The following is a 22,813-nucleotide window of genomic DNA, read 5'->3' as shown; positions in this document are numbered from 1 at the left end:
TGGTACCCAAGCTTAGATCCTCAACACTTGGGCTCACGTCCACAAAGGCCATACTGGGTCTTCGGCACTCGGGCTCATGTCCTTAATGCCCAAGCCAAGGTCTATTAGGGCCGAGGCCCGGGACCCCGGTGCCTGTGCCTAGGTCCATCAAGGCTCGGCACAGGACCCTAGTGCCCGCGCTTGAGCCCATCAAGGCCAGGCTTGGTACCTAGCGCTTGCTCCCCGATCCATGAAGGCTAGGCCCAGGACCAAGCTGCCCATGCCTCGATCCCTGGTGCTCAAGTCGGGGTCCATTGAGGTTGGATCTTGGACTTTAGTGCCTGTACCCAGTTCCCCCGTCGCCCATTCACAAGTTACTAACACTTGAATAGTGTATATCTTTTAGAAAAATCAAATCAAATTTTCATAGTAAACAACGGAAAATATTTTCCAGCTCATTTCAGATTTCAACCAAATATCGAATATATTATCATTTTTTGAGAAATATTTTCCAGAAATATTACAGTTTTTGCGAAACAAACAGAGTTTTAGATAAGTGGATAAGTATCGTATCTATAGATAACTAGTTTATTGGCCTGAGCCTTGCACGGGCATGTTTGTATTTGGAATAGTGCGAGTATGTCTGTATCCGCAATCTCGAAAACTCCCAATATCGAATTATAATAAGAGGTGAGCTGGGGTTTTACATGATACATACTCAAAAAAAAAAAAAAGATGCCATAACGTCATGGACCATCAGCAAACTCAGATAAAAGATACTTGAATATTCATTTAAATTGTCATGTAAAAGATAAGGAGCTATAGTCCTACAAACTAAAGCTTTTTTATTTAATTTAAAATGGAAATATTGATCGGCTTTGTTGGATCATGAAAGCTATATTAAAAAGCGTGTTTGGAAATGATGCACTAAAATCATAGAAAACATACACATGGTACTATAATAGGCCTCATGGTGGCTCCTCTGGAGTCGTGGTTAGGCCTCAAATGCTCTATTTGGCTAAAATGAAAATTTCAAATTGCACATATATATATGTCATAATTTCCATCGTTGAGCTTTAAAGTTTACAATTTTTGCATCATCTACTTTCAAGACACTAATTGTGCTATACATTGCAGAAAAAATTCATTGAAAGTTCTTAATTTTGCGTCCTAAAATGCATTCTGCTGAGATTTTTTAATGACTGTCTAATCGAGTCTTGAAGTTGTTCTGATAAGTTTAATAATCACTTTTTTCGATTTTGTCATGCATGATAATCCTTAAAGAACACAGTAGCTTTTTCTAGTTGTCGTGTCAGACGTTCCTTGTCCACAAGAGAGAGGCAAGGCAATTAATTCTTGAAAAATGTTAAAGGAGAGCTACTCGACACTTGCTAAATTTTAGGGAAAATTCTAAATAAGGACATGAAGTGTCCTCATTTTCTTAAATAAAGGCCTGAAGTGAACTTTGTGTCAAATAAAGTCATAAAGTGTTCTTATTTTTTCAAATAAGGATTTGAAGTGGATTTTGTTTCAAATAAGGGCTTGAAATTGCCATATCTGTTTCAAAAAAAGACATAGCTTATTGGATGGTCAGGGTATTTTCGTCTTTTACTTTTTTGAATTTTTTTTCTTTTTTCCTTTTCCTTTTTTCTTTCTTTTCTGGTTTTCTTGTTGTTCTTCGCCGATGGCCGGCGGCCGGTCAGCCACCGGCGAAGCCCAGGAAGGGCTGGACGACCCTTGGGCAGCTCGATCTGGCGAGGGCCACCTCGCCGGCAATAGGCGAGGGATGGCCTCGCCTGTGCGAGGCGACCCTCACCCTGGGCGAGGCAACCCACGCTGGCCATGGGCGAGGCGAGCCCTCGTCAAATCTGGGCGAGGGTCGCCTCGCCGGCAACAAACGAGGACGGCCTTGCCTAGGCGAGGCGACCCTCACCCTAGGCGAGGCGGGCCCTTGCTAGATCTGGGTGAGGGTGGCCTCGCCGGCAACAGGTGAGGACGGCCTCACCCACACGAGGCGACCCTCGCCCATGGCCGGCGATGACGGCCTCGCCAGCAACAGGTGAGGACGGCCTTGCTAGCAATAGGTGAGGACGGCCTCGCCTGTGCGAGGCGACCCTCGCCCATTGCCGGCGAGGACGGCTTCGCCCCTGGCCGACAAGGGTCGCCCTCGTGTAGCCCTTCCCAGGCTTCGCCGGTGGCCGATCAGCCATTGGCAAAGCACAAAGAGAAAACCATAAAAAGGAAAAAAACAAGAAAAAGAAAAGACAAGAAAATGGTTTTTTGACGAAAATACCATTGATCGGTCGGAATATTTCGCCGGTCGGCGAGCAACCGGCGAGGTCAGGTACTTATTTGGGACTCTCATAGCGACTTCAAGTCTTTATTTGAGACTCACATGCCACTTCAGATCCTTATTTGACATAAAATCCACTTCGGGTTCTTATTTGAGAAAATGATGGCACTTCAGGCCCTTATTTGAAATTTTCCCTAAATTTTATTAGTTGTACATTTTTTTTTGGGTCGGAATTATTAGTTGTACTTTGAAATTTTAGAATTTGCTATTTGAAGAAATGACTTTCATTAATTTGTGTAATTCCTTTTGTTTTTAAAGTGTCTTGACAAATGTTATTTTTTTTACTTTTTAGTTAACTTCACTAGTGTCCTAGAAACACTTATTAACAAGACCCTTACTACTTTACTACCATAGCATGATATGGCAACCAAGATGGCATCCTCACAAGTATATAAAGTTTACTTTTTCGTAAGCTCGCCTAGATCAAATTCTACACTTATTTTTTGTTTAAAACATTTTGCGGTTTGTGCATATTGATTTTTTTATTCGAAAGCACATAAAACTTTTACAAGTCACAGACGTTGACAGCTTGACATGTAGATATATATAATTTTTCACAAAGATATAGCTTGACTCGATTTCTAGAAAAAATTCAATTTATTTGGAAAATATAGCTTGCCTCTATTTGTTTTCACAGAAAATGAATGATTTGAAAACTTCCTAAAAACGGCCGCTTGCATCGCTTACAGAAATGAATGAACAAAAACTATTTTTCATAGCTCGCAACAATGTTTAAATATAAATTGTTATCGATAATGACAACAATTTGTATCACTTCCAGAAATAAATGAACAAAAAAATATTTTTCATTGCTCGCAAAAATGTTTAAATATAAATTATAGTTGATAATGGAAACATTTTTCATCAATTAATTATTTTTTTTAGTCAGATCAACTAATTATTTCAAGCGATACAAATAATCATTTTTGGAAAAAATAAACGTAGCCCATTTTTATTCAATTAATTTGCCTTGTGTGGAACTAGATTCGGATTATTTTACGTCAAGAAAAAAATCCAAATTTGTGAGCGCCAAAAACATTGACTAGAAGGGGGAAAAGAAGAACTTGTTCAAAAGAAAAAGGGTTAATATCATAAAAAACCTCAAATTAGTATATATGTGACAATTTTACCCCAACTTATTTTTTTGACCACAAAAAACTCCAAACTAGTACACTTGTGACAAATTTATAAAAAACTAATATTTTCACCACTAAAAATCCCAAACTGATACATTTGTGATAAATTTACCCTTTATTAACTTCCGTTAAATTGAATTAATACCACAAAAAATCACAAACTGGTACACCTGTGACAAATGGAGGGTAAAATATAAAACTGGCACATCGGTTAACTGTCACGTGTCATTTAACAAAGCAATTTGACAGTAAAATTTAACAGAAATAAATTGAGGGTAAATTTATCACAAGTATATTAATTTGAGGTTTTTGATAATCAAAAAATTAATTTGAGGTAAAATTATTATACATGTATCAGTTTAAGGTTTTTCGTGATATTAATTTAAAGAAAAATAGAGGGAGAAAAAAAAGTAAACTAATAGAGAATTAGAGAGAGGTACAAAACGGAGAAATAGGCACTAAAAATAATGTACGACGGAGAATGGCACTGTAATATTAAATACGAAAGACCATGGAGGAGGACGAGATTCAACCCAATCAATCAGAAGGGGGTCTCCCGTAGTAGACCCCACCCACACCCCCCGTGGTGCTTAGGGGTCATTTCTTCTGGTTTTCTGGCTTTCTTGATTAGAGTTCTTATATAATCTTGGATCAGATCTTTTGATGGACGATGATGGATGATGGATGATGCTGATGCGTCTTCTTTACGGTCTTTTTGACTTCAATCACCGCAACCCCCCAAGCGCACGCTCGCCCCCTCCTCCTGCAATAATACGATACCTCCCTCTCTCTCTCTCTCTCTCTCTCTCTATCTCTCTCTTATTTATTTCAAGAAGCCTCCTCCGACAGCCTCCCCTCCCTCACTCTCTCTATCTCTATCTCTCTCTCTCTCTCTCTCTCCCTCTGCCTCCGCCGCTAGCTCTGTGCTCCGGCGATGAGCGCGCCGCGCCACCGCCGCCGGCACCCCTCGACGGCCGCCCTCACGGCCCTCGCCTTCTTGCTGCTCGCCTCCGCTTCCGCCGCCATCTCCGTGTCGCGGCAGGTCGTGACTACGACGGCCATGAGCCCGAGGGCCGCCTCGCCGCACAATTCTTGGCCGCTGGCGGAGCCGCTGGCTCGGAGGCGGCTCTTGGCGGGCCCCGGGTCGTCGCCGCCGACGTGCAGGGCCAAGTGCGAGCGGTGCTCACCGTGCAGGGCGGTGCACGTGCCGATCCACCCGGGCCTGAGCCTGCCGCTCGAGTACTACCCCGAGGCCTGGCGTTGCAAGTGCGGGAACAAGCTCTTCAACCCTTGATCAGTCCAAGAAAATCAAGAAGAACAAGAAGAGGAAGAAGAAGACGAAGCCGATGACGATGATGATATCGCCGAAACAAGCGGATGCCGTCTTGATGCTCTTGTTCCTTCTTCCGTTTTGGATTACTATTTGGCGGTTAGTTTTTTTTTTTTGCTCTCTTTTCTTGGGTTCCGCTCGTTTGTGTATATCATGACGATTGATTTTTTGGGGGATGGTGATGATTATGAGGAAAGCCAAGCTGGGGAGTTGTTGGGATTATAGCTAATTTAGCTCTCACTCTCACTCTCACTCTCATGTGAAGTAGAGAGAGACTCCCTCTGTCTCTCAATCATAGTTTCTCTCTCTTCTGTTTTCCTTTTTTTTGGGTGGAGGTGGTTCTGACTCGTCATTAAGGTGGGTTGCGAGGTTATTATGGTACAAAAAGGGGAGCACACAGACATGTAATTATAACATGGGCTTCTCTCTCACTCTCTCTCTTTCTCTCTCATATATTCTAATTTCTATGTGAAATATGGGAAGCTGCTGTCATTTAAGATTTTCCTGCACATGCTCTCTTCCTCCGTTCGTCTTCCTCACCTTCTTTCTTCTGCTTGTTCTGCTTACAAGATCCGCTGATAATGAAAAAGCTTCCATGTCCCATTTTTTTTTCTCTTCCTTTGAGGGTTGAAATGTTAATCCGCTAAACATCTTCCAACCATTGGAATTTGTGTAACTGCTGTGTAGTCTTTTGTATTGCATATTCTTTCTTTTGGAAGATTTCTCTAAACCATTGACGACCATCGTAGCTCGGTGCAAATTGGTTCCCTGACATATCATGCCCTTCGGCGTTAGCACACCATTGATTGCATAAGCGCCACTTTCTTTTTCGCTTACCAGCGTTCATCAATTTGGATGTCGTGCCATATGTTATATACTCTTGTACAGAAGCTGGTTTTTTTTCCCATGAACAGCTCTCTCTCTCTCTCTCTCTGCGTGTGTGGTCATGTGAGGTGAGGGAGAGGGAAGACATAAAAAACGAAAACTTGTGAAAAGACATGGAAACGGGAAGGGATTGGAGACTTTGGACGGGAATATTACTGTCGCTAGAGAATTGGAGAAGAACGTGCGAATGAATGAGTTGATCAGAGAGATGGGTTTCCATTTCTGCTGTCAGCTGAGCTGAATGACTTGGATCTTGGAAGAACAATGGAGGAAACCTTTTGCAAGCAAGCAGAGAGAGAGAGAGAGAGGGTGTTTGTTTGGGAATGTGTGGCGTTTTGTTTCCACTGTTTTTTCTTTATAATATAATCTGTAGGAGCCTGTGTTCTTTGCCAATACGACAGCATTCATTTCTCAACGGACCTTGCCTTTTTTCTTTGCATCGTACTCCTCTGAAACTTTCAGAACAGCTTCATTTCCAGATGTGCCCTTTTCGTTTCAGATCTTAATTTAGTGTTTTTTTAGTCAGAGTTTATGTCACTGTTCTCTAGACATAGGTTTTCTGATAGATAGTGGTATAATAAACACTGCCAAGTGAGAAATTTGCAAACGAAAACTACTGTTTACACAAATAATCCTAAACTCCCAAAATAGTACTGCTAAAAAGTTATATTGTAAATTTAGAACTACTAATCAGTTATTACATGAAAAAATATTACCTGTCAAGATGTTTTTTAATTTGGAAAAAAAAAAAGAACTCTCAGGATCGGCGCAATTTCGAATTCCGGGTCGATTTCTAATTCAAGAATCGGAAGTCATATGTTATAATCCTATCGACTGCGTGCAAATTATTTTAGTTCAAAATTACCGATTATACCAACGGTCTAAACTTAACCAGTTCATGAAATTTGTGGGGTATTACTTGGGCCTCTATAATCGGGTCTCTACGACCATGCCCCTCAATCATAGCACAAAAAAATGAACAATTATCCCGGAAAAACTACAAAAAATTGCTTTTTAAATGATATTCCCAAAGTCTGACAAAACAAATTATATTCCCAAAGAAAAAATAGAGATTTGGTTAGTGTGGGCTCATATTCCTAAGCACCCTTCCCCCTTTCACAAAGAAAACAAAGTAATCTTTTTAATTTGCCTTTTAATTTCCAAAAAGGTTTTGACCTTTCCTTCATGAAAGAGAATAGTCCTTTTTACTTTCGAATTACATTCGTCCTCGTGTGGAAAAGAAATTAAAAAGATTTTAAAGATTTTTCTAGAGTCTGCTGCCTCTCGAAAACCTTTTTACTCCTAATCCTTGTGGATAAACTCTTGCTAATTTGCCTAAGATTATGGTAATTACTTCCCTGCGCTTTACAAATTCCAACTCCAACCAAATTGCCTAGTGGCCAAGAAAGTATCAAGAACCTTCTTCCTAAAGTCAGCACAAGACTCTTTCTACCCTACATTCGGTTCTTCAATTAGCAACATCTTTTACCATCTTCCTCGACATTCCACCCCTCATTAAATTTCACACGACACCTACTTGTCAGCTTCAAGATCATCGTTTTCATCAAACACCAAATCCATGCATTTCAAGAAAACGTACCATCGCCGACGTAATCAACGTTGTGGAATCAAATGACATTGTTTTACGAAGCAACTCGAGACTCGGGAGAGCCGCGTTGCGAAACCCTAAGCTCGAGTCAAGAAAATGGAAGTAGACAGAGGGTTGTCACAGTCTCTCTCTCTACTTCTCTCCATGGAAATCTGTACAGAAATGCCGAAAGCTTTCCTCACGACACAGTACGCGAAGGTGGACCCTTCATCATGCTTTCTTTTCTCTTGTATATATGTATATATTGTTCCGATGGGAGGAATGACCGAGAGCCTTCATTTACGCAAACTGACGAGGGGAAGAGAAACCTACAGTTCTGGGGATCCACGTGGCAGTGTTGTTTTTTTTCTTCCATTAAATGAGGTCGCAGGAGGCTGTACTCAAGAAAAGCCCCACATTCACATAGTCCCTTCTTCGACATCAATGAAGGGCGACAAGATAAATTTATCATTGAAGTTTTGTTGGGGGGATGATTCATGATTCCCAACTATATAAACCAAAAAACATGGGATCCCGTTTCCCGGTAAACATGTGGGAGTCCGGGTGTCGTGGGGTAGCGCTCCCGAGGTGTCGGAGGGCTTTTATAATTTGAGCCCGTATTTCATTGGTAGTTTGGGTTTGGACTCATAAATATCTGTCGCCTATATATAATCTATTTCTCTTGTAATCGAGCGTTGTAATAGAAAGATGAGATATGCTAATTATAGTGGTTTTCTCTTGTAATTGAGCGTTGTAATAGAGATGTGAGTTGTGCTAATTATGGCGGAATTTTCTACCAGAAGTAACCCTAGTTGAAGAGTGAATTGAGATAAATTTGATATTTCGAGTTCTCTTTCTCGCTTTTACTTTTTATTTCGTTGTGTTTGTGTACTTAATTTTAACAAGTTTTGCTAAGAGAATTTCACCTCTTCAAAAAAATTTCATGTCGCCCCTTAAGGCACAAATGATAACCATTTTTTTTGGTAACCGAGGTGTCCGGGTCAGCTTGCGCGCACCTCGATTATTCCTCGGGGGAGACTAGCACAGCAACCCACCACCATGGCCCCCCACTTAAAACACAAGTGCTCAGCTGGGGAATCGAACCTGGGACCAGTGCGCCTAACCGCACAATCCCAAGTACGCCCTAACCAACTGAGCTACCCATAGGTGGGTTATTTCCCTATTTTTCTATTTTTTTTGTTCTTGAAAACAGGTTTGGAACAGAAATCCGTTTGGTAAAAGAATTTTATTTTTCTATTTTCGGGAAAAAATTTTAGCTCAGAAATAGGTTTGAATATAAATGAAAAGTTTCAATTTTCTATTTTTCCATTTCTGGAACAGAAACAGAAATAACAACTCTTTTTTATTACTCGTCCTCGCCGCCCACCTGCCGGACGTCTGCCACCGCCGCTCACCGGTCGCTGGTCCCTGCCCTTCACCATCCGCCGCCCATCGACCGTCCACTACCCATTGACCGTCCGCCGCCATTGCCGCTCGCCGGCTGTCCACCCGCCGTCCGCCGGCCATCATAAATTTAAAAATAACCTATCAAAATGAATTTTTATTTTCGGAACAGAAAGTTTGTGTCATTATCAAATGCTACTTTTATTTATTTCTAGCCCGAAATAGGGTATGAGAACATAAATTTTATCTTTCGCGCCCCTATTAATCCAATCGTCCTTTCACATGGCCTGACGTTTCATTACTCAAGAAACATGTTTTCATTTTCATTTTTCGAACGAGGAAAACAATGCTTTCCTCCTACAAGCTTTTTTTTCACAGTTTTTCTTGCTTTCAGTTTTCGGGGGTTAAAAAATGATTGAATTTCCCGGATCAGGCGAGGCAGATTGACCAGAAGTTGAACTGGTCGGGCCGGTGGATTCTACATTTTTCAATTTTCAAAAGAGAAATGAAAAAAGAAGAAGAAAAGGGTCTAGTCATTTGCCCCCACCACCTTCACAAACTTGGATTTTCATGGAGAGAAAAATTCAGAAAATAATAAATAAAATAAAAAGAGGGTTTTTCGAAGTGACCTTTGATTTGACGTGGCTGTTGGGGTTGCTGGTGTGCTAGGTGGTATGGTATGGTCGATATTTCTCGAGATCTCTCTCCCTTTCACAGTGCTTTTTCTCAGCATTATTGATATATGATACTCTCTCTTTTCAGCTTTGAGCTCCTTGTGAAAGTTGTGTTCTAACGTGTACCTCATACGTACCAAGGGTTTCGATTTGATGTGAAGGGCTTTTACGCTAAAACGATGTGCAGTTTTCGAGCTTATCAAAAGATGTGAAATTCTTGATCTGAGAACAAGGAATAAACCGGTAGTTCTTGCTGTCGCTAATGGTGAAGTAATAAGTTGGCAGCTTGTCATGTCCCCAAAAGGCCGAGTCTGGACCACGAGACGTTAAAAGTTGGGCAATGCCGGCGTCGGGGCAAGAAAAAGATAATGACCTATCAGGGAGATTTGGACATGTAAGCACTAACACGTTAAAATAAGAAATTTATGTTTTGACATGTACTTTACCGATCTAGGTTTTCGATCTGATATAAAGGGCTTAACGCTAGAAGGACCTACGTATTTTAACTTATCGAAAGATGTGAAATTCTTGATTTGAGTGTAGGGAATAAACCGGAAGTTCTTGCTGCTGCTGCTAATGATGAGGTAAATAAGTTGCACGGTATGACATATAAAGGCTTTGGAAGGAAGAGAGAAGACAGATAAATTTCATGCATGATCTGTGCGATGACTTGGTTTGTAATAATGATTGTCGTTGCTTATTTTGAAGAAGTGAATGTTAGTGATCTCATTTGGTGGAAAATGGATAGGTCGGGGAAAAGAACATAAATGAAAATGCTGGTGAAGATGGAAAGAAAAGGAAGAGACAAACATTGACTTAAAAGAAGGAAGATATCATAAACATGCCCGAATTTTCATTAAACGACAAGAGAAAAAAAAACAAATGTCTCTATTTTTGAAAGTACAAATTACATACCTCCATTCGGCAAAATTATGCTCTTATTTACAAGATTGCCATTCATTTTTTTTTTAAAAATGATACCCTCTTTTTCTCACAAATTTTATGAACATATGAACCCAAATCGACCTAGATCTGTTCCCATAACTTTGTCTTCCTCCCCAATTCCTGCCACCCCACTTCCGTTGGCCCCTCTCTCTCTCTCTCTCTGAGATCGTATCCCCATGCCTAATAGTCTCGATCTGAGGTCTCCAATGGACATGGCGACCTCGGAGCGAAGTCTCTCCTAGCTTGACAACCTCAAGTGGCAACCTTGACTCGAGGTCGCGACAGCCACTGCCACGGCTCACGGCTATGAGAAGGAGTGCATAGGCGAATATTAGAGCAATATCAGAGAGAGAGAGAGAGAGAGAGAGAGAGAGAGAGAGAGAGAGAGAGAGAGAGAGAGAGAGAGAGAGAGAGAGAGAGAGAGAGAGAGAGAGAGAGAGACAGAAAGGGGGCCATGATGATTTCAACGGCATCAGCGGGGAGGTTTGAATTGGCAGAACGGCGGGAGAGGGTAGCAGTTGAGAAGGTTGAGAGTTTGAGTACGTATGAGGCTATGGTTTTCGGGATATTTACACGAGGAAGGGTAATTAAGATGGAGTTTCCCGCAAGCGACTTAACAAAAAAATTGATTTTTTCCCAAAGAGATAAATTTTCGAGTCGCGAAAAATAATGCGATGAAAAATAAAATGAGAAAAAGAAAAAACCAAGAAACAATAGAGCAATGGGACTGGGAGCCACCTCCTGACCTAAGTACCACAGTGCACGGTTGGCATAAAAATTATTTGGTGCATCACTAGAAGCACTCAGAAATAAAAACAGTGCTATAAAAAATAATCCACCTTTATCATTTTATTTAAAAAAGAGTTAATATCATGAAAAACATCAAATTGGTATGTTTATGACAAATTTATCCAAAATTAATTATTTGCCATAAAAAACTCAAAACCAGTATATCTGTGACAAATATACCATCTCTAAAATTGAATTAATACCACAAAAAATTACAAACTGGTAAATTCGTGACAAATGGAGGGGTAAAACCCTAAACTGGTACACCCGTCAGCTGTCACGTGTCATCCAACTTAGAAATTTGATTGTAAAATTTAACGGAAATTAACAGAGAGTAAATTTGTCATAAGTGTACCGGTTTGGGGTAAATTTGTTAGAGGTGCATCAGTCTGAGATTTTTTTATTTTTGTATTAACCCTTCAAAAAAATTGTGAAAACACAAACATCTTGTCAAATAAACAAGCGTTTTCACTAGAAATCTCAGAAATTAAAATCTCAAAAAAAAGAAAAGAAAATTGATGAAAGTGTTTTCCAACTAGCCACGTTTGGTAATAGGACCCCGTTTGTGTGCATGTGAAAACATGTCCCGTGAATTGGACGGACGGACGGACACTCACATGTTTCAAAAGGGGCACGAAAGCTTCCTGTCTTGTGTCCCCCCCCCTCCCTTGTCTAGAATCCATTCCACAAACTACAGGGGACATTAGGACCCTCCTTGTCATCTCTTTTCTTTTCTTTCTTTCTTTTGGCTCTGCTTGGAAAATGCACGAAATTAGGCCCGGGAAGAAAATTCGAGTGGAAAATTGTCGAAAACTATTATGAAATCGAAAGGGAGGGAAGACATGAAATTTTCGACAATTTTTAGAGTTCTTCGTTACGAGCAACACCGAATAAAAGCAGATGCCCTGTCGTTCACCACCGAAAGCAGATGATTCGCCAAAACCGTAGCAGCACGAGTAACCTGTTGTAGCATGACACGACAGACAAAACACTGTTTAATCGCTGTGATCGCAAGCGACCTTGGCCATTCACCCTATAAAAATGGCTCTTGCTCTCTCTCTTTCAAGGCGGAACATCATATTATATCCTTTACAATTGTAGATGAGAAAACCTTTGAAACGATCCGATCTAACTAGGGCGGGGAGGGGTCGTCGTGGCCAGAGGGCTTGCACAAGAAGCGGTTCTCGACAGGCTTTTAGGATGGCAAATGAGGTAGGAACGAACTAAGCCGTGCACCAAATAGAGGGAGAGCAATTCCGAGATATATATATGAAAAATGGAATTATCTCCCGAAAGCGCCTTTTGACGTAATGGCAACGCTTAACTTTGGATGAGGTGACATTTTAGGAAGGCACCCACCTCCACGCCAAATGACAAAATCATGAGGCTTGGTATAGGACGGGCCAAAGCGGACGGTACTTCAGTGAGTCAATCCAAGAACGTCACACCCTGCCCTTTGCACTCCAGCAAGAGAAACCTTGATACATATAACGACAATTATATGCCCGTAGATTAAGTACGGGTTTGATGAGAATGGTGAACAGCATGGGCAGCCTTGTAGTCTCGCCTGGGATGTTTTGGAATCTGGAAATGTCAGCAAGATGCAAAAATAATTGAAGAGGAGGAGCATGTAGATTTGGTACCATTCGTGCTTATGTCGGGCCTTTAGAACAGATACAACCGTGCCACCGTCGCTGATGGACTTCCGGAGAATGAGCATGATGTTGCGGTATCAGCGGGTCCATTTACAGAACGTCATGTACCAGCACGAAACAAAGACCAGGCCTCTCCATGAACTTTCATTGCACCTGAAACATGAGCCTCCTCGACCGTAAGAAAAAAAAAAAAAAAAAAAAAAGCACGAGCCTCCAAATTGCATCCCGTGTTTCCGGGAAAGTTGTCCAAAAACCTAAACCTATCGCACTATTGTCAATTCAGTCCTAAACCTTTTAATTTTGTCAGTTGAATTATAAACCTTTTCACTTTTTACCAATTCAATCCATCCGGCCAATTTTGACAGGAAATTGTTGATGTGGATGCTGACCGTCCTACGTGGCACGATTGGCGCTGAAGTGAATAATTTTAATATCTTTTTCGAATTTTTTTAGTTTTTTTAATTAATTTTCTTCTTTTTTCTTTCTTTCTTTTTTTCCCCCTTTTCTCTTTTCTTATTTCCTTTTCCTTTTCTTTTTCTTATTTCTCTTTCCCTCTTTCTCTATACCGGTCATCGCCAGGCCTCGTTGATGGTTGGCGGAGGTCACCGATCTTAGGTGAGGGATGCTCGGACTTGGTTTAGCGAGGGCCACCCTCGTTAGATCAGGCAAGGCCGCCCTCGCTTGGGCTAGCGAGGGTAGCCCCTCGCCAAATTGGGCGAGGCCAGTGAGGGTGACCTTCGGCCAAGTGAGGGCTGACCTCGCCTGATCCGACGAGGGAGGCCCAAAGTAAAATTATAAAAAATTCAAAAAAATAGAAAGAATATTATTAAATATTGTCTACGACAGTGCCTGCCATGTCATGTAAGACAACTGACGTTCACGTTAGTAATTTCTGATCAAAATTAGTCGAATGGACTCAAATGGAAAAACGTGAATAAGTTTAGGACTTAGTTGACACAATTAAAAATATTTACGACTGAATTGGTAAAAGTGTAATAGATTTGAGACTTTTTGGATAATTTTCCTCAGATGTTCTCGAAGCCGCAAAATCCTTCTCTTCGCTTCCCAATGAGTGCCATCCTTAGTTTCTTCTTGTTCGTCGCGACCTCCTCGAGATGAAATTCAAGGCAGGTTGGCAGATTGCTAAGCAAACATGTATAACCTTTTGGCGAGGCGGTGATTATCGACCGTATCTTGGTTTCTTGTTTATTATTAATCAATCGAGATTCGAATCGTCACTCACCTATTTTAGCCCGCCTTGCTCCCGTGAACCGAAGATTTCATATTCGAGAACTTAATTACGCTAATTTTACCTAAACACCAAATTACCGGTACCTTTTCTCGTTTAGTAAAAGGTCATCTAATGCGACCCTTTTTCATATTTATTCCCAAAACAAGTAAATGAACGAATCGAAGCAAATTTGACTACAAAACTATTTACTTCCCCCAATGATCACATCCAAACAGATTCTAAGCGCACGGTATTTAAACGTGCATGACCTTGAGCGATAAACAATAAGTCTTACATGATGTTTCCGATAAGTTTCGCAATATTATCGAGGCATAATGAGTATTACGACCAAATGGCAAGAAGCATTTAGTGGGCTCACATCATAAATTACGACCTAAGTTTCCCAAAGTGCTTGATCTCCAAGTCTCTAACATCTCTTTCTCATTGCCATTTTACGGGAAAATTATCAATTCCATTTCTAAACTTTTCAATTATTTCAATTTAATATTAAACCATTGACGATTTACCAATTTAATCAACAAATCTTTCAATTGTGTCAATTTAATCCTAAATCTTTTGACGATTTTCCAATTTAGTCATTCCGGCCAATTTTGGCTAGAAATAGTTGACGTGGCGATCTATTCAGCGTTGGTCGTCTTACGTGACACGACCGGCGCTGACATGGATAATTTTTTAAAATAATTATTTTTTTTTACTTTCTTTCTTTCCAATTTTGGCCAACGACCTAAAAGAAAAAAGAAAAAAAAAGAAAAATTTTAAAAAAATTGTCCACATTGATATCAATGCCAACCATTTCTGACCAAAATTAACTGAAAAGACGACAAATCATTAAAAGGTTTAAAACTAAATTGACAAATTGTCAAAAGACTTAGAACTAAATTAACACAATTAAAAAGTTCAGAATTGAATTGATCGCCATAAAATTTTTTTATGACTTTTTGGACAATTATCCTCTCCTTGTACAAATACTTCCACAATATGACTAGTCATGGAATATGCAATTCCTACTATATAATTAACATGCCAATGAATTTTATTCTAATTTTGACAATGTCAAGATAAAATGCCAATGCAACCCCCCAAAAACCCAAAAAAAAAAAAAGGAAAAAGAGAGTTAATGGCAGCACGATGCTAAAGTTAGGTTCAACAAGTCTCCAAATGAAAAAAGTAAAATGTAACGTGGATTTTTTTGGGTCTGGGGTAGAATTTCGACGAAATCAACGAATTCTACTCCTAATTTTCTTTAAAATGCAGTAAGGCCTTTTGGGCGAAAATTTTAGGTGATTGACATCGTGCATCTTCACGGTCCTTCCAAGCATCAAACATCATCTGCCTGAGGAAGACCCTCTTAGGACCGTGGTTGTTCCGGAGGTGGCGATACCTCGGCCACTATGTCTGCGAGTTCTTGGGCTCCTTCTTCTCCCAGTCGGGCATCGCATTTCTCAACAATCTGGAAAATTGCAGCACGCACGAGATGAGCGATAAACCCACATGGTCACACCAATATTGAACAAAGTAAAGAGGAACTGCCCAAAGGGCTCGAATCCATGAAGGAACGGACAACTTGCAGCAACATAACCTCAATTATAAGTTGATCCACAATACAGTTCAAACGGCAACCATATTCACATCCCCCCCGGAATCTTCCTATCATCATATTTTTTATAGAGAAAAACACCACTGGGAGACATACACATGCAAATACTGATCCAACCAAAATATCTACAATTCTATGTACTCGGTCACCCTTATTTGTCTTAAGATGCCTAACTACAGCTAGAACCAGTATTTAGTCATCATGCAATCTTAACAGTAAGTAGTCTAGAGGCATATATGAGCATATAAGAGAGTAAGTTCTTATCTGGAGCATGTCTATGAGTCAGTGTATGACTATGCATGTTACCTATACATGAAAAAAGTGGTCCCTTATAAATGCATGCACATTTTCATCATAGTAGTCGAATATGCTCTTCCACTACTTTACATAATTTTGTTACGAGAGGCCTGATTAATCAATGCATTCAGTATCACTGAACCGTATCCTCATACAAAATATTCAGTTCCCCAAAAACACCTTTCTGAAGTTTGGCTATGAAGTGAAACAGCTACCTCCATTATTCCGATCAAGCACACTACATTCTTCAATAAGATTATTTTGAAAGAGCACTACGGGAGTGCAATTCACCAACAACCTGGAAAAGAGGAGCCCAAAAAAGTTCATGCAACATTATCCTGATCATTCCTGCCGAGCTTCTTGTGCAAGGCCAGAGCGGCCCACAAAAGAAGACCTATAAGTATCTTGGTGCAACAAAATGATTCTCAACTATTACCATTTCCAAATTACTTCAAGGGAAAAGGTTTGTAGAGATCATACATTAATCCTAATTTGCGCAAGACGCTTTCACATTTTTAAAATGAGCAAGGAGACCAAGGAATTGATCATGCCAGCCACTAAATCTTCAGCACAGTTATATTTAGATCCTGATTATATTCAAATTGCCTGATATATCTACAATGATCAAATAAACTGTGCAAAGAATGGTGCAAGGAATGGTACTAGTTCTCAATTTGAATAAAGATTCTTTTTGATAACATAGCTGTTGAGATAGTGGAAAAGTACAAATTTAAATAACTCAGTGTTACAGATAATTTTCTATGCCAATTTAGCAGCAAACTTTCTTCCAGCTTATGCTTGAGGAGATCTACATGAAGGCATCTCATAGAAGCACAGGGAACTCGAAACCAGTAGGCATAAGAAAAGTTCAGCCAGTTGTTATTAATATTTACCACTTAACTTCAAATGACTATCTAAGAATCAAATCATTGACTACCAGATAAAGACTGGGAAAGACGAAGAGGGCCCGGAACAGATCGTCTAAGACTCACCGTATAAATTCCAACAGGTGAAGTCGGTCTAAGGTTGATAATGTTTAGCACCTCCGCTTTGGCAAGGTCATACTTTTTCACCTTTCCCAAAAGGTCAGAAACACTCTCTCTTGTTTGTTTGTCGGTAGCTGTGTCAACCAAGTACTGGAAAACCTGAAACATCCGCAAACAATAATTAGGTAAGACCATCAAGGTAGTTGATTCCTATTGTAATGATCAAGAACAACCTTATATTCTGATGGCGCGACTGTTGCAGCAACTTCTTTTGAAGCCCCTCTAGACTGGAAGAAGCCCAGAACCTCAAAGTTTGTTAGAGCACCATCATTGGCATTCTTTCTGCAAAATGCATAAGAGAGAAACATCAATCCAGAAATGCGAATTCGAAAACAAGAAAGAGATAAAAAAATAAAGAAGGGAAAGCAACACATTAACGGAACATGGCAAGTACATACATCTTCATTTCCAATAAGCTCAGATGCCAAGTGTAATCTCAGAGGAGCTTCTTTCAATCGGCAGTCGCCTAAACCAACGATCAGTCTCACTCCACTTTTATCAGCTGAGCCACAAAATGGTCAAACTTATATTTAGAATCAGAGAAGCGAGCAATCAGCACATGCCCTGGACACACCAGACATAGGATTAAGGAAGATAATCAATCTCAATCGGTGTAAATAAAGTATAAAACAGAACTGCATTTAGGCTTTAGCTAGTGGGATACTCCAAGCAAGCAAAATGTCTTGCAGACATTACCTACACTTTGGGATTCACATTGAATTTTACAATGGAACCAGATTCATCTACCCACTTAAGCAGTAAACTCAATACAACATCAGGAATATTTGATTTTTCACATTCGACAGGATCGTCCGCGGTCCGCAATACCGCCTACGAATACTCCAACAGTATTATATCTATTCGGTGCGCGCTTCAATCTAAGGGGAAAATACCAAAACAACAATGAAGAGGAATAATTAAGAACATAAGCACATCGTGCCTCTTATCTTATTAGCTTGGATTTCCAAAAAAGGCTGGCACCGGTTCCAAAATTACACACTACCGTCATTTATAAAGCATTCGCTTTTCCCTGAACAGGTAGATGCCCCACCGGACCCTACAACGGCAGCGGAGACGGTTACCGTAAGAAGAACAAACAACCAACCCTCAAAAGCAGAGGAAGTTCGGGAATTTCGTCGAACAGCTGGCGCGCTAACTCAAAAATCAGGACACACGAGCAAGGCGCGCCCAAATATTTATGGCTCGCTTCGACTCGCATTAAGCTCGCTCGCTCTCTCTCCAATAAAAAAGCACGCCCCCAGAGAGAGAGAGAGAGAGAGAGGGGGTCGAGACTTGCTCACCCGTCAGCGCTTCTGGAATTGCAGAGCTCGGCGGGGGGGAGGGAAGGGAGGAGGAGACGGTCTTCCGGAAACCCAAGCAGGGGCACCGCCGATCAGGCGGTCCCGATGACAAAGCGATGCGGTTGACGACGACGGCGACGACGACGACGACGACGCGGGAGGAAACTTCGCCGAACGAACGAACGAACGATCGAGGGAGGGAGGGAGGAAACGTCGATCGGGAGCAAGGATCGCGAGAGAGAAAGAGAGAGAGAGAGAGAGAGAGAGAGATGGCGAGGGGGGGAGGACGAGGATCGTTCGCGGTAGAATCTCCCTCTCTCTTTCGCTCGATTCAGCAAAGAACCCCCCAAAAGGGTCCGGTCCGGCCGGGCCGATTCCGTTCGAAGCAACTTTCCCGCGATAATTATTGTGGGGGCGGGGGAGCCCCGTCTTGGGGCGACCCGGCCGGACGGTCGGACCCGGTTCGCCGACCGGGCATCTAGCCTTCGAAAGAAATTTGGTGGTCTCGTCACCCCGGTCCTACTTTTCTTTTGCTTACACTCGAAGCTCCCTCGTCTTGGAGTTGCCCCCTTTAGAAGATACCGAGGGGGAATTGGGTTTCGGATTCCGGCACCCGGGGCCCGACATGGCCGGAGCGCTTGATAAATTTTGCTTAAGCGAAAAGATCTTGTAACTGCTAAATTGGATCTTGTTAGCGAGCGCCCTCAGAACGCTCTCTGGCTATAAGTAATAACGAAATTTTTTTAGTTTTCATTGCGCTCGTTATTTGCATAACGGAGAAACTATGCAAAGGAAATTACGGATTTTTCCTCAATTGGGTGTTTAACGAGTTCCTCGGGGTACTTGTTAACAAATTCTTACCAGATTAGCTACCGAACTCGATGCCAAAGGTGTCAGTAGATCCTCCTCTCCGCAACTCCGCTCCTGTAAATGTTCTCACTGGACCCACCATCTTGTAATGCACGTCGCTAATATAAGAGTATGATTAAATTAATGTCAAGCATTATGGTCTGGACCAAAATCTTCATATAATCGCAAGATCACCACTCACACTGCTTTGACATTTTATTTGGTATTCGTCCATTTATAAATAGAAAAGTCGTATTGTTTGGTGTTGATTCCGTCATGGACGTAAATAGAATGACGCAACAGTACAAATTTCTTCGTCATGATATAATTTTTAATATCATGCTAGATTATGACGACGTAAAATTGACTTATAAATATCGGGGATATCGAGAGCAATCCATTGTAAATGATAATTAACGGAAAAATTATTCAAAAGGTCATTAAATTATTGCACTCTTGCCAAATCAGTCATGAACCTTTTAATTATATCAATTGGGTTCTAAACCTTTTCACGTTTTGCCAATTGAGTCCATTCAACTAATTTTGGCTGAAAGTCGCGGACGTGAAGGCCGGCCGTTTTACGTGGCGTCTTTGGCGCTAACTTGGACACTTTTTAATAATATTTTAATATTTTTTCAAATTTCATTTATTAAGTTTTCTCTTCTTTCTTTTTTTTTCTTCCCTTCTTTCTCTAGCTGGTCGACTGGCCTCGGCGATGGTCGATGATGGTTGACGACTGGCTAGTGGCGGCGAGGTCGACCTTGCCAGCCCCTCGCCTTTGGCCTGTCGTCAGCCATCGCTGAGGCTCGGCGACCGGCTAGAGGTTGAAGGGAAGGAAAAAAAAGAAAAAGCAAAAAAGGAAAAATAAAGGAAAAAAATAAAAAATAATTCGAAAAATAAAAAAATCAAATTATTATTAAAAATTATCTACGTCAGCAGCACCGGTCATATCATGTGTTGCCGGCCGGCGTCCAAGTCGCCGATGCCCTCTAGCATAACTCCCCCAAACAAATCATCCAACTATAATAGTACCCTTCGAGTCCTAACGCGTTAAGCATGGCCCCCAAGATTTGCCTCAACACCGCATTGCAATCACTTTGTAGTGGCGATTCAAAAGTTTCAAAAAAGTACGTGATCAATCCATGCAACTACTAATCCTAGACAGAAACTAAAACTGTCGTGCGCGTTAGAAGATAATCACTCGTAATCTCGACCATCGTTCGTAATCCCACCACGGACAAGTTTCCACACTAGTATATAAACTCCCCCTCCTCCACCTTCATCGTTCACACTCCTCCTCTCCTCCGCTCTCCAGAGCCCCAGAAAAGCTCCCTAACGATCGAATCCTTCCTCTGATTTTCCTTCGCCGTCGTCTTCTTCTCCTTCTTCGCCAGGCCGACAATGCAGAGCAGGACCGGCGACGTCGAGAGCGGCCCCCCTGCCCCCGCTGGGGACGCGTCGTGCCCCGGCATGCTCGAGAGCCCGCAGCTGCGCTGGGCTTTCGTGCGTAAGGTGTACGCGATCCTCCTGTCGCAGCTCCTCCTCACGGCCGGGGTCGCCGCCGCCGTCGCCCTAGTGAAGCCCGTGTCGCGCTTCATCGCCGAGACCTGGCCGGGGTCCATGGTAGTCCTGGTCCTCGTCGTCCTCGTTTTCATACGTAAAGATGCCCATCTTCGCCTCGCCCCATAATGCGTTCATGTTTTGTCCCGTTTGTTCATCTTCTGCTGTTGCTTTGATCTTTCAGCGGTTATTCGTCGGTAATGTTTACATCGTCTTTATTTTGTGATCGCTCTTCAGTTATGCGCGCGTTGAGCTCCCACCACAAGAGATATCCGGTGAACTTCGTCCTCCTGGGGCTGTACACTGTCACATTGGCGTTCATGGTGGGTCTCGCTTGCGCTTTTATGGAAGGTACTACCAATTTTTTTTGTGCGTTAATCTAGATTTTTTCCCCCTAGATTTGTTTGTCGAGCTCGTTCGGCTTTGTCCGAGGTCGTGGAACTTGTGGCAGAAGTATTTCCGACGACAACTGATGCGAAACGCCGAGGAAAATCGCCATCTCGGCCCTTTTCCTTTTGTGTTCTTGACGCCTTGCGTTTCATGTTTGCTGAGCAATTTTCTTGCCCGATTAATCTCTGTTTCTCCTATTTCAAATTGATAAAAGATTGCTCTTGTTAAGATTTACCATCGGTATTCTACTGTTTAATTCCTTACTCAATTTGCATAATTAGCCTTCCTTGATGAGAACAAATGTATGAAGTACAGTCCACTTTTTCGTTTCGGTGCTCTCGTCTTTTCTCTTACCATTCCTAATTTCGTGCACATGATTCAATCCGGGGCTTGTCTTATAGCTTTTGGCTCTTTAGATAAAAAGAAGAAGAAGAAGATCAGATCTTATGTACAAACTTGGCACTTGAACAAAGTTCTTGTTAGTGTACTTATGAAGTGTTTGCCATATACAACTCTGAAAGAGGACCGGTTTTGCGCGGCTTTCTCGCCCGGCACATTTAGTGACCTTGAGCTCATGCATTAATTTGATTCGATGAGTGTTTTTACCGTGCTCCGAGAGTGAGCAACGTGCTTTGGCATCGTCAAATTTCTTTGTTGAAAACTGATGATTGTGTAGACTTACATCAAAAGGGTATGTCTGCTTCATTGTTCTAAATTAGCTGTTCTATAAATAGAATATCTGACTCATGATGCTCTTAGTAGGGATGGAAATAGCATTAATTACTATAAAAAATTTTGGTGGGTAATGGAATAATGGAATATTCTTTTATTTATGTGTATATTGGTGCGAACCACATTCACATCACCAGTTCGTGGACATGCAAGTTCTCTATTTAGCCCTAATGATCTAGTGCTAGTTACTTCTTTTGTATCTATGCCTAATCTTGAGTTCCATCTCTTCAACAGAAAAGATCATCTTGGAATCGGCGATCTTGACGAGCGTCGCCATCGTCGCGCTTACTTGCTACACCTTCTGGGCTGTAAAGAGAGGCCGCGATTTCAGTTTTCTCGCACCCTTTTTGTTCGCTTCCCTCCTAGTATTACTCGTTTTCACTCTTATTCAGGTACACTTTGGAAACATCTTTCTTTCCTTTCCAACATCTCTTTTTTCTGGCTGCTGCTCTCTGTCATGTTCTGCTGAAGAATTCTCACGTTCTGGACTGTGTTTGATGAACAGATCTTCTTTCCTCTGGGGAAGTTATCCACGATGATACATGGCTGCCTGGGAGCGATCGTGTTCGCCGCCTACATCGTATATGACACCGGCAACCTGATCAAGCGCCTCAGCTACGACGAGTACATATGGGCTGCGGTTGCGTTGTATCTTGACGTTCTCAACCTCTTCCTCAGCTTTATCAATATTTTCGGGTCGGCCGATTGCTAAGGAAGGCCGTTCGGCATGCCCTTGCCCGAACATCATGATTTTGTCTTAGTTGAAGATACTGAGGGAGCAAAAGTGATGCCGAAACGCGATAGAAAATTTGACTGAACAAGAAAATTCGACAGAAGAACAATTCGTCCTCCAAATATGATTATCAAATCAAAAATATTCAAAGTCTGCTCAAAGGAAACCCTAAAACAAGCTTCTATATCCCCCAACCTAACCCTACTAGGATCAGTAAACATCAAAACGCAAAATTACGAAACTGCCCTCTACTAAATTGACCCATAAAAAAATACTAAAAAAATAAAAAAATCCATCTAAACAATCTCGAATCGCGAA

General features: G+C 41.5%; 3 protein-coding genes across 3 annotated transcripts; 2 read left to right on the top strand and 1 right to left on the bottom strand.

The window, feature by feature from the left end:
- The first annotated feature begins 4,158 nt into the window (after positions 1–4,158).
- Positions 4,159–5,299, top strand: LOC115677599 (EPIDERMAL PATTERNING FACTOR-like protein 4). The gene has a single exon (XM_030600785.2). The coding sequence runs from the start codon at positions 4,403–4,405 to the stop codon at positions 4,760–4,762; it is 360 nt and encodes a 119-aa protein (XP_030456645.1). The 5' UTR covers positions 4,159–4,402; the 3' UTR covers positions 4,763–5,299.
- A 9,587-nt stretch (positions 5,300–14,886) lies between these two features.
- Positions 14,887–17,947, bottom strand: LOC115677598 (DNA-directed RNA polymerase III subunit RPC9-like). The gene is made up of 4 exons (XM_030600783.2): positions 17,329–17,947; positions 17,104–17,212; positions 16,877–17,029; positions 14,887–15,440 (listed from the first exon to the last, which is right to left on the bottom strand). The coding sequence occupies exons 1-4, from the start codon at positions 17,334–17,336 to the stop codon at positions 15,339–15,341; spliced, it is 372 nt and encodes a 123-aa protein (XP_030456643.1). The 5' UTR covers positions 17,337–17,947; the 3' UTR covers positions 14,887–15,338.
- Positions 17,948–20,294: 2,347 nt separating this feature from the next.
- Positions 20,295–22,542, top strand: LOC115677649 (protein LIFEGUARD 4-like). Its single transcript, XM_030600837.2, has 4 exons — positions 20,295–20,737; positions 20,878–20,991; positions 21,997–22,154; positions 22,268–22,542. The coding sequence occupies exons 1-4, from the start codon at positions 20,482–20,484 to the stop codon at positions 22,472–22,474; spliced, it is 735 nt and encodes a 244-aa protein (XP_030456697.1). The 5' UTR covers positions 20,295–20,481; the 3' UTR covers positions 22,475–22,542.
- The last annotated feature ends 271 nt before the right edge of the window (positions 22,543–22,813 follow it).

The sequence above is a fragment of the Syzygium oleosum genome, unplaced genomic scaffold, assembly GCF_021117445.2.
Source record: "Syzygium oleosum isolate NSW1041296 unplaced genomic scaffold, Sole_v2.1 Sole_v2.01, whole genome shotgun sequence".
In the NCBI taxonomy this organism is placed as follows: domain Eukaryota; kingdom Viridiplantae; phylum Streptophyta; class Magnoliopsida; order Myrtales; family Myrtaceae; genus Syzygium; species Syzygium oleosum.
Note: the sequence above shows the minus strand (reverse complement) of the source record. Positions and strands in the feature narration are given on the sequence as shown.